This window comes from Spermophilus citellus (assembly GCF_964194105.1).
Source record: "Spermophilus citellus genome assembly, chromosome: 7".
NCBI lineage: Eukaryota > Metazoa > Chordata > Mammalia > Rodentia > Sciuridae > Spermophilus > Spermophilus citellus.
This window is the reverse complement of record NC_138188.1, coordinates 98,844,453-98,859,428: the sequence shown is the minus strand read 5'-3', so window position 1 is coordinate 98,859,428 and position 14,976 is coordinate 98,844,453. Positions and strand designations below refer to the sequence as shown.

The window sequence follows — 14,976 nt, the reverse complement described above, 5'->3', positions numbered from 1 at the left end:
TGCAGTCCCCACAGGTTCCCCCGCCCTGGGCTAAAGCAGCCCGGGGAACCAGAATCCGGCCGCTCAAAGTCCGGCGCCCGCCTTGCCAAGAGCGAGCCCCGAAGAGTATTCTCCTCAGGTTCTCCTGTCCCGAGCCTGAGCGATCTGTCTGCCAGACGCAGGCAAATATCAGCCTGGAATCACCTGTTCCGTAGTTGAATGAGCTGAGATCAGTAGAAAACAGGGATCATTACATCAGCTCTCCAAGATGGCGGCTGCTGTCCTCCTCCGTAGTCCGACCGGTGTCGAGAAGCGAACTGGACCGCTTCTCTCCTCTGTCTCGAAGCCAGAACTCAGCACTAAGCACGGCCAGTGCACCGCTGGCAGGAGCCCCCAGAATCCACATCGCTGTACTCCCACTTCGGTACCTCGCCGCTACTCAGCGCGCGCCCCAGACTCCATCCACGGGGCGGTCCGCCGAGCAGGTTCTGCTACCCTCCGTGCGGAGAAATCGCCCGCGATTGAGCCCCCGCAGTCGAATCCCGCACACTAGAAATCCGTCCTTTAGATTCTGGAGCACCTCGATTTCACTGGAAATTCCCAACAAGGTAGCCTTCAGCCGTTTCACCTCGTCTTTCTCCCGCACAGTGACGCGGTGCACTGGGGTGATGCACTCCCATCGCCACCATCTTTCGGTGTCCTATAATTATTTTTTAAAAAATGGTTTGCTTTTGCATTTTTTTCCTACAGTGTGAGAGACCAAACTTAGGGGCTAGCACATGTTAAACAAGCACTCTACCGCTGAGCTATAACCATCAGCCCTAAATTTTTATTTTTGACCAATCCTGAGCCTCTTATAATTATGTATGTTCAATGCTGAAGAAAAAGAAATTAGCTGGGCATGGTGGAGCACACATGTCACCTCGGCTGCTCAGGAGACTAAAGCAGGAACTTTTCAAGTTCAAGGCCAGCCTGGTCAACTTAGTGAGATCCTGTCTCAAAACAAAAAGGTCTATGGATGTAACTCAGTGGTAGAATACCCTGAATTCAACCCCAATGCCAGAAAAAAAAAAAAAGAAAAAAGGAAGGAAGGAAGGAAGGAAGGTGGGGAGAGAGGGAGAGATTAAACATTAGATAGTCTTATATGTTACATATACATGTGTTTGATCTACTTATTCCTAAACTGTTTCTTATTAATACACTTTTTCTTTTTTTTAGAAAATTAAAAGTTGGTTTAGCTGTAAGCTTCTCTTTAAAGTCCCTAGTACCTATGGACAAAAGTAATGGCAACAACCTTATCAAACAGAACAACACTTCAATATACTATCATTGAGGACAAAACTTTAGAAGACATTTATTTTTATATAACAATATGACCTTGACAACCACTTGTAAAGAAATCATGTCAACATCATGAGAAGTCAGAATAGTAGCAGTTTGTCTACAACATCTTCAATCAAGATAAGGCAATAGGATGAAAAATGATTACATTCTATATAAACTTTTTTATATTAACAGGGCTATAAGAACATCTCCATATTTTTAACAGGATCTTGGTCAGAGTTCTATTTTATTTACTGAGGAACAGCACAGTAAGTGAAAACACACTTTGAAGAGAAATGTAGCTCTAGATTACAGCACCATACAATTAGTTAAGTACAGATAAAAGCAGTATGGACCTGACACCTGATGGCACGAGGACAAATGGACTTGGGCAATAACTCAGTATGTTTTGCTGCTATTCATCAGCATTCTAAAGTTTAGGAGCCTTTATCTAACCTATTATCCATCATAAAAAAAATGAAGCAAAGATTTATGATATAGTCAATTTTACTGAATTTCTTTTATACAGCTAGGCCTAGAGATTTAATTACGGACCATGAAGCTGTTCTTGAGTATCTGGCAAAACCTTATAACTAAATTAAAAAGGCAACATCATGAACCATAAAATCTTTATCCAGGATTTGCTGAAAAAATGATTTATTTGGGTGTTCATAAAAGAAGATATACAATTAATTCTAAAATACTGTTTCGGAAGATTGCTTTGGTCATGTCAGCCTGTTTCAGGAAAATGACATGAATAATCAATTGCATATCAAAATTGAAAAATATCATTGATTTCTGATATTTAAATTGTATACTATTCAATAAAACAATAAACAAGGATAAAAGAAAAATATCTATTTTCCCCTGTATGTTATGTTTGCATTTTTAACAATGTTACCAACAAGATGTACTAAATATCATTTGCCAGACATCACATAATTAACATCATATTAGAAATAAGTCCTCCAATATCTAAATAAAGTTCATGATAATATAAAAAAATACTAGAATGAAATTATAAGAAAAGTGGCAATAGTGTACAAAAGGACACATGAGTCATCTGATATACTGAGTTAAAGTAATAAAGAACAGAGCAGGGATTGTAGAACAAACACTTTAAATTTTTAATTTAAATATTTAAACTGGTGAAACATAACACCCATTAGGATCCTTATTATTTTTTCTTTTTTATTTATATATGACAGTGGAATGCATTACAATTCTGATTATACATAGAGAGCACAGGATCCTTATTATTTTTAAAAAATAGAAAATAACAAGTGTTGGTGAGGATGTGGAGAAACCAGAACCTCTGTCAACTACTGGTGGGAATGGAAAATGGTATGATTATTATGGAAAACAGTGTGATCTTTCTCAAAAAATTAAACATAGAGTTATCTTATGATGTAACAACTCCACTTGTAAGTATATACCCAAAAGAACTGAAGGCAGGGACTATACATCAGTATTCACAGCAGCATTATTCACAGTAACCAAAAAATGTAAATGACCAAATGTCATTAGCAGATTAATGAATAAACAGAATGTACTACTGTATATGCATACAATGAAATATTATTCTTCCTTAAAAAGTTATAAAATTCTGACACATGCTACAACATGGATGAATAAACCTTGAAGGCATGCTAAGTGTAATAAGCCCATCATTTAAGGACAAATATTGTATGATTCCACTTACACAAGGTACCTAGAGTAGCTAAACTCAGAGACAGAAAATATAATGGAGGTCACCAGGAACAAAGGGAAAGGAAAAACAGAAAGTTATTATTTAATAGGTTCAGAGTTTGTTTGGGATAATGAAGTTCTGAAAATGAATGGTGATAATGTTTCTGCAACAATATGAATGTACTAAATGCCTCTGAACTGTACACCTAAAAATGGGTCTTATGTATATTTTATCAGAATTTTTAAAATTGATAAATCTAGGTAGAGGGTATATGGATGTTATTATACATGCAAATTCTTTTACATTTTCAAAATGAAAAATTTGGATAAAAGTACTGAAAACTGAGTTTTTAATTACAGGTAGTGTCACACAACTGTAAATTAAGATTAAATAGAAGATCCACTTAAAAACTCCTTGATTTTTTAAAAGATATCCAGTAGTGGCCATTTCAATGCTGGAATTAGACTTAACTCACAAATAGTCAATTACACAAAAATATTAAATTTTTACATTTTTAAAAGATGCCTTTGAAACTCATTATTAAGAAATACAATTTGATTACCAGGTAAAAGATTCCAAGGACAGCAGTATGTTTTGCAGCCATGTGCAAATTGTCTTTTGAGGAAAAGTTTTTCCCTATAATCTTGCACTGTGCCTATAATTGTTCAGATTGTGATTATGTAGAAATCTTTGCTTCCAAAGCCATTTATAACATCAGATAGCAGATATAGTCATTCATATTGAAGCCAGGTATGATATCAGACAACAAATGTAATTGTGTTTCAAAACCTGAACTTCATTTAGTATAAAGCATGGAATAACATGCTAGTCCCTTTTGGGGTTTTTCAGCCATAAAAAAATGGCAGTGCAATGTCAATAGGCATCACTTAGAAAATTAAGGGAAATAATAAATCTGAGTCTTCTACTTTTCCATGTAGAAATGAATAACAATAAAATATAAAATAAATTCCAAAGAGAGATAATAAGTTAAATATAAGATACTGAGTGAAGAGGAAGATTTATAACTCTCCAATAAGCCACACTTTAAAAAAAACACATTTTTAAAAACAAAAGAAAGTGATTTATTAAAACCATGAATCAATATAATCACAAGAGTCAATATCTATCAATTAGAAATATCTTTGATATTCTAATGTGTATAAGAAAAAATTGATTTTTATATGTAGAAACAATATTGATAATATCATCTATGAATATATAATTATGTTTACATAAAAGTTTCAAATAAAGGAATAACATTTAGTGGTAAATAAAATCCATAGATTAAAATTTTTATTTAAATTGATTATACAATAACTTTCTCATAAGCAACTTACCTTATGTCAATCTCTGATGCTGCTACATTCTAATTCTATATAGCAAACTAAACCACTTACTCCCAAAGTTAGTAAAGTATCTGGAAATGTTTAGGTTAAATTCATTTTTAAACTATAAGATATTCGAGATATTTACCTTGGCACATGATCATTGAAATCCTTCCAATTTCCTAAAAAACTTTATTTTTTTTTCACTAAAATATACTACAGACTATAATCTCAAATACATAGGTCCATGCTTTTCACAAAGGAAAGATATACATGTGCCCCACTCAGACTAGGATATAAAATTTCACCAATATCCCAAAAGCTTCCTCCCAGTCTTTACCCACTGACTCTCCACAACTGAAATCACTATGTCGACTTCATAAGTTTATTTTGCCTGTTTTTAAACTTTATATAAAGAAATTATATACCATGTGTTCTTTCGCACCTGGTTTCTTAGCTTAACATTGTGTCTGAGGTTCCTTCATACTATAGTTTGCCATTATTTTCATTAGTATATAGTATTATTCTATGGAAGCTTTTGGAATTTATATATTTTATTATTGATGGATATTTGGAAGGTTCTGAGTTTGGACTATTATAAATAAAGCTACTGTGAACACTACAGCAGATATTATTCAGAGAACTCATGTGCCCATTTCTCAGGGGTGTACACCTAAGGAGTGGAATCTCTTGAGTTAGAGAATTCATAGCTTTAACAAACATTAGCAAACCATTTGGCAAAGTGGTTGTTCTAGTTTATATTCTACCAGAATCCAGTTGTTCCACAGTGGATGCTTTTGAACTAGATTCATCCCAACTGAATAGATACATAAATGAATAAATATAGTTTTAGTTTTTAAAGGGTTTGAATTTATTTTAAGTAGCATCTGTCTAGTTAAACAATTAAACCATTCACGTGTGAATTTAACCCAACATTTAAAAACTAGTTTATATATCACCAAAATAATCAGAGCAGGTCTAATATTTTCCCCTGACATCATAAATCAGTTTATATATGCTAAACATTCTAAGGATAATAAATTTATCATTAGGAAAGAATACAAGGACCAACCTATTATATTTCTAGAACTGGAAAATCTCTGCATAAAGCGTGAACTAGTGAAGAGCAATTCAAACATCCTCTCAGCACTGATATGAAAAACTCGATTGATATAAAGTCTTCCTCGAAGATCTTTCTCAGGAAAATCTTCTAGAAAAACAAAAATATACACCAAAGAGAAGTTAAGAAAAGATAATTTCAAGGAGTGTATGTATGGGTATATTCTTTTGGGCACAAAATGTTTTTTAAATGTGATTACAATGATCATTGCATTCTAGTACACTATCAAAACTCCAAATAGAATAATATGTATGCACTATATATATTTATGTAAACATAAGTATGTATAGTTGACTACATATAATCAAATATTTCAATTATTAAAATCTAGAAAATGTAGGAATATTTTACTGGAATGATATCAAACTCTTGATACTCAAAAGAATATTTCATAAGTGATTAAAACAATATTGAGGGCTGGGGTTGTGGTGCAGCGGTAGAGCGCTTGCCTAGCACATGTGAGGCCCTGGGTTCGATCCTCAGCACCACATAAAAATAAATAAATAGAGGTATTATGTCCAACTGCAGCTAAAAAATAAATATTAAAAAAAACAATATTGAGACACACAGCCATTAGTAGGTCCTATCTCTCCATACTCATACATTCAGTAAATATTTAGTCATCAATGGCTATAATATCTGCTATGCTCACTAGCTTGTCAGCCTGAATGATACAACCTGACTGCTAACTCTCCCAAGACAAGGATCACTATATTCACAATAATACCAATACCACACATTAAAAGAATAGGTATACCCTCTGAAAAATACTCTTCAAAGCTAAACAATGCCCAATGGAACACATTTTTTTCCTAAGAACTAATGATGATGTTGAAAATTAGCAAGTAAAAAAAGTTATATTTGCTCACCTCTTCTCATGCTCCCTGGAAAAATTAGATAAAAATGGCCCATATTTACATGATATTTTCTATGTGTCAGAGGTACTAAGTACCTCTCACTGCATTCCTCTGAAAAAAGTGGTATCATCATCATCATTTCTATTTTACGAATGAGGAAATGGACACATAGAGAGAAGTGTCAGGGCTCCACTGACAAACCAGTGTCAGTGACTGGTTTGGAAACTGAACCCACTTCAGCTCTAGAGCACACAAGCATAACCTTTATTTTAGGCTGCCAGAAAGCATTTTACTTCAAAGAATCAAAAATAAAAAGACAGATAGGTATAAGAACTCTGTATAATAAAGAAAAAAGTGTAAAGGAATCCAACGTGAAAGTTTAATCATTTAAGGATAGGTATTACTTCTTATTTCAAGGGTTATGCTCCATCAATACAAAATAAAAATTATGACAAAAGCTCCCCATATTTCAGAAATCAAGCTCTGAGAATTACCTGTGCAAAGCACATGTCAATATTAATCCATGGGAACCAGTCCATTTAAATGAAAGGCAATGGCCTATGAATCAGAAAAAACTCCTGTAGCTCTAGTTTCAGCTCCAACTATCACTATTTCTCCCTTATTGAATGATTTGTACCTCTCTATTTTGTTACAAGTGCAAAGAACTTAGGGACACACGGTAGATATTGACTTATCTTCACCCTGCAATAATACTATATGTCAGAAAAAATGATTCACTGCAATTTCAAATAATAGCTTTTTTGGTATAGGAACAAATCACTAAAATTAGGCAATCCGCTGAGGTTTTATGTAGTAACTCCCCAATTAGGCTTGCAAAACAGCTTTTGCCCACATAGAAGTATTATTTGTTTATGCAAAAATAACTCAAATACACAAAAAAGCAAACTAGAGATAATTCTATTGATCCTGCCATTTCTTCACAGAACCTATCCTTATTTGTAATTAAACTTTTGGTGTCTTATTTACTTGCTTATTATCTCTCCTGTACTTGACTATATGTTCCATGCAAGTTGGGATAACGTCAGTTTTAAACTTTTACATTCAGTGTTTGACATATAAGAACTGTATTTTTGAATGCATAAATTAATACAGAAAATGCTAGAAATATCTTAGGTTCTATTTTTGTATCTAGGACTTTTGAATTTGTAACCTCTAAAAAAACTTCTTATTTTATTTTGAGATATATAATTAATTAAACTATGATTTATCCCCCTTCCAGTAATGTCCTTTTTCTGTATAAGAATACAATCCAAAACACTACATTCCATTGGACTACTGAAGTTATTTTAATTTTTAGGTTATAATCTAATACTGTCACTATTTATTTTGTTCCTCAAATTATTTAACTATTTGATTTGGTCATTAGGAGCTCCTTCAGGTTGGTGCCTGTATTTTTTTGACATGTCCACCCTCTCCCACTTCCTTACTTTCTGGCACCACAATGTGCTCCAAGCTCATCTTCAATTTTCTCTGTTCTTAGAATCAGCTATTCTTCTAAGGATCCCTGGGACTATAACTTTTCAAAAATAAATTTCTTGGGGCTAGGGATGTAGAACACTTGCCTAGTATGTGTGAGACCCTAGATTCAATCCCAGCACCAAAAATGTAAGCCTCTTATTCATCTGTAAAAGAGGAAAATTGCACTCATGCATATTTCAGTACTGGGAATTGAACCCAGGGACACTCTGCCACTGAGCTACATACATTCCCAGCCCTTTTTTAAAAATAATTATTCTCAGACAGAATCTCACTATGTTGCTGAGGCTGGCCTTGAATTTGTCATGCTCCTGCCTCAGCCTCCTGAGTTGCTGGGATTACAGGTGTGCACCACTGTGCCTGACTCAGTACAATATTTCATATTTCTTTTAAATCCCATTTTTAGACAACAGATTCTGAATTACTATTAATAAAAATATAATTTGTTGTATGACTATAAGGAATGAACAACCATCTATTTTGTATGTAAATTTATTCAAGGGAGTAAGTAAATGAAATAAATTATTTCCACATGGGATTATTCATTTATGAAATTCATATACTTCAAAATCTCCCATCTGAATAACATCACCAATAGTATTGCTATAATATATTAAGCTAGAGGGGGTATTGCTCCATTCAGAAGGTTACTATGGCCAATAAAGAAGAAATGGTATTTTAAACATATCAGTTTAAAAGTAGCCAGTGGAGAGTATGTAAAGTGAGACAAATAAATATAGGAGAAATGCATGAACATAAATGAAACTGAAAATATATGCTGGCAGTTTTTTGAGGGTACTTTAAAAATGTAGTAGGTAGGTATAAAAAAAAAGCAGTTGATTGAAGCTTAATTTAGTAACTAAGGACCCACAATCAGTTATATCCTCCATTTTCTAAAAACTAGTGACCTGCTATCTTGATTCAGGTACTCCTTACACCTGAAAACCTAAGTTCAGTTGAATGTGTTGTTCAAAAATCCAATTCACAGGCTGGGGTTGTGGCTCAGTGGAGAGTGCTCACTTAGCATGTGTGAAGCCCTGGGTTTAATCATCAGCACCATGTAAAGATAAATAAAAAAGGTATTGTGTCCATCTACAACTAAAAAATATTTTTTTAAAAATCCAACTCAAGTAACTGTTGGGTTACCTGGTTTAATCTCAGGGCTGCTTCACTGATATGACAGCTTATCATGTGGCTTTTTCTCTGGCTTTTGCCAGAGTCTACTTGTTTTTGACTTCAGTAATTAATAAGCATTATCCAAAATTTCAATTCCTGTTACTCTTTGCTTGGCTTTGCCTCTAATTCATCTTTTTCTGTCAGTTATGGGTCATGGATTTCAATTTTGCTATCCTTTTGTGTTGTCCTCACAGCCTAATCTTCACTTGAGTTGTAGCTTCCATTCTCTGCATAAGCATCCTGTCACCATGACATTTCTTTGTTCTTGACACATGCAACAGCTCATCTTCATTTCCCAGGAAACTCCCAGCAACTTTTAAACTCCTTCCCAACTTCCCCTGGCTAGAGAAAGTCTATCCACAATGATCCTTTAAATAGATGAAGAAATTCTGTAGCTTATTCTATAAATCATAACAAAGTTTAAAAATAGAAATATGATTTAACATATTAAACACAATGCTTATTTTGTTTAGGAGCTAGGTGGAGGGAGTCCAGTTCTGAAAGGATAGAAATAGCTAGAAAAAGGACACCCTTCAATCTTGTTGTATTCTAAACTGCCTAGCACAGAGGAAGATCATTAAAGTAGATGTTAGCTCACGCAGATTCTAGTCAAAATTTCTCTGTGTTCCACTTAAATTTCTCATCAAAGATTGGGGCCAAAAGTTTCAGCAGTTCTCTCATGAGACATTTCATGATGCTCTGATTTGTTAAGTCCTGTCAGGAATACATGGGTCTCTATATAAAAATAGAGTCTCTATCAAAATAGTGGAGTGTCTATATCAAAATAGTTTAGGGCCCCCACTCCCCAAAATTATAGCATGTGGGGAACAGAAAAGGTGAAAAAAATTGTCATTTTCTCACTCAGCCTGGTCACAAAAATAGACGAAAACACTATCATTTAAACAAAATTATGTTTGGTTTAAAGTGATCTGTCACCCATTCAGCTCCCTCTCAATCACACACACATCTCCAAGTCTCTTGAGATGGTTTACTACTTCTGGCCATTCCCATTTTCTCCCCAATTCCCTTACTTCAAGTGTCTATATAACTTTACAACTTTAAGAAAATAAAAACTAGATTGATTATTATGCCCATTTGATATATCTGACATGATTTTGGAACCCATTTGAGGAAAGCAGCAGGAGTCCAGAATTGTTACCTAATGATAATCTAATAAGAAGTCATCATGCCACACACCTTAAGGAAAACTGCCACAAATAGAGGGTGTTACATGTTAAGTTTTTATTGCTGTAAAGCTGAACAGTCTTTGAAGGGGAAAGAGCAAGGAAAAAAATGTGATCAGTGTTCATATATAATACAGAAAATATACCACTATTATTCTTTACTCATGGTTATATGCACAGCTTTTATGAGTTTATGTTGTCCCCTGTATAACTTTATCATTAATGTTAATTTAATAGGAACTCAATAATGAAACTACTTTTTCAAGGACCATTCTTATAAAACTACAGGTGAGAGGTAGACAGATAAATAAATAAATCCTTATTTTGGTGTCACTTACCTATTTGGCCACTGGGTGCCAGAGTAGATCTTCTAAAGCCTGATTCAGTCAGGCAGGGTGTAACTAATTCCTGCCCTGCTACATACCAGAGCACTGATAAAGCACTCACTACCCTACCTCCTTACCAATGACTCCCACTGCAATGACTTCAATGTCAATGATCTTATAATTTTTTTAAAAGATTCCTGAAAATACCTACTTAATAAGTATGACAAGCCCCAGGTTGTGGGTTCTAACATAAAGTACAGAGAACACAATTTGCTATAAAGTTTCCTTTAAACAACTTTTTATACTTATGATATTCTCAACTTTTGCCTGCCTCCCCCTTCCTCTCTCCCTGCTCCATCTCTTCCTACCTTTCTTCCCCTTTGTGAGAAGGTGAGGAAAAGACATGTGAGGACATAGCAAGAAGGTAGCTATCTACAAGCCCAGAGAATCCTCACCTTGATCAAGGATTTCTATCCTCCAGAATAATAAGAAAATACATTTCTGTTGTTTAAGCCACACAGGCTGTGGTATTTTGTTAGGGCAGCCCAATCTGATTAAGACAATCTTAGTAAGTATGCAAGGGTTGTACTGGCAGGCCTGTCACACCTCTGTCCTTTCTTCTAAGTCTTAAGTGCCCACCGAGGTCAATACTCCTATAGGGATGATCTTCCCTTCTACATTGGGAAGAGGTCAAACATGGTGACTGATGGGTAAGTCTATCTCATTCATCAGCTCAATCAGCAGCCCAAGTACCTTTGTCACACATCTTCATCCTCTAACTTTGCCACTATTACTATTAAAAGTGATATTTTGTCCTCTATAAGACTTGCTTTTTGTTTTCTTTCCCAATTTTGTAACAACAAGGGTGGTCAAGAAAGATGGCAGTTTGTTGCGCCCACTAGAGACCCCATGTATGCAAGGATTACAATACTAAACATGTATTTAAAATGCCATCTGGAATATAATACTTCTGAGATTCAGAAGGTCTCTGGTTTATAATTTTCATTATTATTTATCATTATATTAGAATTAAATTAAATCTCTGTTGGCCTTCTAAAACTAAGTTGCTTTTTAATGCCATGTGGAACATTATTTATCATTTGTTTTGGTAATAAATTTCAACTGTAGAATGTTCATTTAAAAACAAATTGAAATTGAATGAAGTTGTTAAAAACTGAATGGAAATTGGCTATAGTAAATGCATACCAAATTCAGAAGCAATTATGAACTGTCCATGCGCCTGCTTTAAAAAACTCACCCCATTATTCAATCAAAAGCTTTTATCTTCCACATTCAAAAGTAGAATATTCTTCTGAGTAATACAGTGAGTAATATTTTTTTAAAAGTTTCCTTGTTAGAAATTTTGATGTTCTTTATTATCTTTGGGAAGCTACTCAATAAACTAAATTAATATCCATTTCAGAATGTGCCCCTACTACAAATACTTGCTTTCAAGTATTTGTGGTAGGGGCACATTTTGCTAAGGTATCTTTTTTAAAGAAAAAGGAGGAAAAGAAACAATAATTTTGGAAGTACTGGATAAAGTAAAAAGAACATTAACCTAAGAGACCTGGTCACTTAATTCCAGCGATGTATCGTGAACTAGCAGCATAATTTTAGACTGAACCCATCTAGGTCTTAATTTCCCTAACAGTTATCTAGATAAACCAATAGATCACTCCATCTATAAAATGTGAGCATTTTACCCTGCCTGGTATATGGGAGTGGGCATGCAGATTTTTATTAACAGATTTGCTTTTCCATTGGTACTTATTCAATGGTTGGTATTTTAAAAGCTAAATATAATGGATACTTTCAAATTCCAGGCTTTGAAAGTAGTGCAGATGGGTTAGATTTAGTAGGCTTTCTCCTGTTTTCTATAAACTTTCATTTCTTTTAAGATTCTTTATAGGGCAAGACTTCATCTAACAAAATCAAATTCTCAATCTGCAGACACCTAATACAAAGATAAACATTAAGACTTACTTGCAATTTTTTAAAAATTTTCCAGAAATTCTTTACCTTCATCAACAGAATCTGAAGTGCTGCTTTTTTCCAGAGAAAGATATTCATTTTTATTCAAATCCAGCGATTTTGATGGCATTCTACTTAACCTCTTTTCTGAAGTTAGTAAAGGACTCTTTGGGATCTGTTTCTCACTTTCAGGCTCCGCTTTCCCTAATGCCTAAAAGGCAATAATACAGTTAGTGAAAAACAAATTTTAAGCCTAGATTTTACAGTGAGAACTTTTATTTAAAGATTATTAAAGATGTTTTCAAATACTGCTCTTTGAAAAATATTTGTAGCATTTTGTTTATTAGGGTTGAATCTATCACATTTCCAAGGCTGCTAAATGAGGGCCCATGAAATGTCAGTAAATAATACATGCCTTCCTGAAGTCATCTTCTTACATAGTAATAAACAACAAATTTATGTAAAAGAACTCACATAAAGTTAATGTCATGTGAATTAAGTAAGCAGAAGGGAAAGGGACAAAGGGCAAAAATAATGCAATAATCAGTTTTTTAGAATGAAAAAGGAGAATAACCAAGCCCACTAGTTTCCCCAGCCAATGCCTGCCCCATCATCTCAAGGAAGAGAATTCACCTACCTCTCAAAACCAGTAACTAAAGCAGAAAGGGGAAAGGAAATAGAGAGATAAAAGTCACATAAGAGTACAGTGGGGAAGACAAGATTCAAAGGGAAATTAATTTCATAGCAAACTCAAAAGCACACAATTGGCTTTACTGTTAAGAGCCTAAGCATTAAAATATATTCAATATATGATGCTATCTATACCTTTGGGGATGGTTTGATAAAGACGTGTCATTTCTACAGTAAACTGAATGTTAAGCATTAAAGCATGAATACAATTACTATGTTAATATTCAGATAGGCTAGTTTTACAAACAGGCTTAGTAGGACACTGTAAAAAAATAAAACTGTATAAACTGTACAGCAAAGTACTTCCTTGCAATATCTATGTGTACACAGATGAAAGAGAGCAAAAGCTACATACACAATTCTTTGACTTCCTGCCCCAGGAGATTCTTGAGCAACACTGAACAGAAAAACAACTCTAGGGAGGATATAGGTTTCCATTGGCCACCTAGAAGCATAACAACAACTGGGAACCAGGACACAATTTACTAAAGGATTAAACTTCCCTAGTCAGAGGAAAGATTCTTTAGGCAGAGATTACTACTAAAATCAAGAGCTGATGTGTTTGGGAGTTCCACACTATAAAGCAGCATGCTTAAACAGCACCAGGGCTTTAACAGATGCTAAGTAGAGTAAGTTTCTCTAACTCCACATTTATGTTTCCCCTCTTTTTGCTAATTAAATTATATTTCTTATAAAGAATATAGATAGGGCTTGGAATATAGCTTGTGGTAGAGTTCTTGCCTAGCATGCATGAAGCCCTGAGTTCAATCCCCACCATGGTGGGGGGCGGGGATATAGATTGATACATATAAGAAAAGTAACAGTGACTATTTCAATGGGTGGCATTTAAACAGTTTTTATTTCTTCATTTATTCTTCTACATTTCAAAAAGTTTTACAAAGTGTTAATTTTAATAACTTTTTAAAAAATTTTTATTATTGGTTGTTCAAAACATAACATAGTTCTTGACATATCATATTTCACACATTTGATTCAAGTGGGTTATGAACTCCCATTTTTACCCCATATACAGATTGCAGAATCACATCAGTTACACATCCACTGTTTTACATATTGCCATACTAGTGTCTGTTGTATTCTACTGCCTTTCCTATGAAAACATGCTTTTTAAGTTATTAAAATTCGATAGGAATTTTAATAACTTAAAAAGCATGTTTTCATCTTGGAAAAAAATTGCTTCAGATTTTTTCTTATTTCTAACTTGTGCTGGAAGTAAAAATAAGCCAAACTAAGTGACACACAATATTTGTTGACATCTGAGAATCTCCCCAAACTGCTCTTGAAAGCAAAAGGGAAAATAAGGAATAAGGACCAAATTTCTATATTACTTATATTCCATAACCTAAAAACAACTATATTAAACACATCAAGGAATGTCTGATTGATCTCATAACATTGTTACTCTTCTATACTCCATTCTTTTATTGAGATCAAATGTGACCTTCTTTTTTTTTTTTTTAGAGAGGAGAGAGAGAGAGAGAGAGAGAGAGAGAGAGAGAGAGAGAGAGAGAGAGAGAGAGAGAATTTTTTAGTATTTATTTATTTTTTTTTAGTTCTCGGCAGACACAACATCTTTGTTGGTATGTGGTGCTGAGGATCGAACCCGGGCCGCACGCATGCCAGGCGAGCGCGCTACCGCTTGAGCCACATCCCCAGCCCCAAATGTGACCTTCTTTAGGAACAAAACTAGAGGCAAGAATCAACAGGTTAACTATTCAAGAGTTGGTATAGAAGAAATTGTAGAGAGGTTGTAGGAAGGACTCAAGCAGAGATTAGTTCTGAAAACCCAGTCCTTAAAGTCAGACTTCTGTAAA

The 14,976-nt window shown here is 34.4% G+C and overlaps 1 protein-coding gene across 1 annotated transcript in view; it reads right to left on the bottom strand.

Moving 5' to 3' along the window:
* GRAMD1C (GRAM domain containing 1C) overlaps window positions 1–14,976 on the bottom strand; it is a 105,164-nt gene that overhangs the window by 20,722 nt on the left and 69,466 nt on the right. The window contains exons 9-10 of the mRNA XM_081301647.1: window positions 12,500–12,662; window positions 5,390–5,527 (exon numbers count right to left, since the gene is read on the bottom strand). Of these exons, the coding sequence (XP_081157773.1) occupies window positions 5,390–5,527; window positions 12,500–12,662 (301 nt within the window). The remainder of the gene's footprint in view (window positions 1–5,389; window positions 5,528–12,499; window positions 12,663–14,976) is intronic.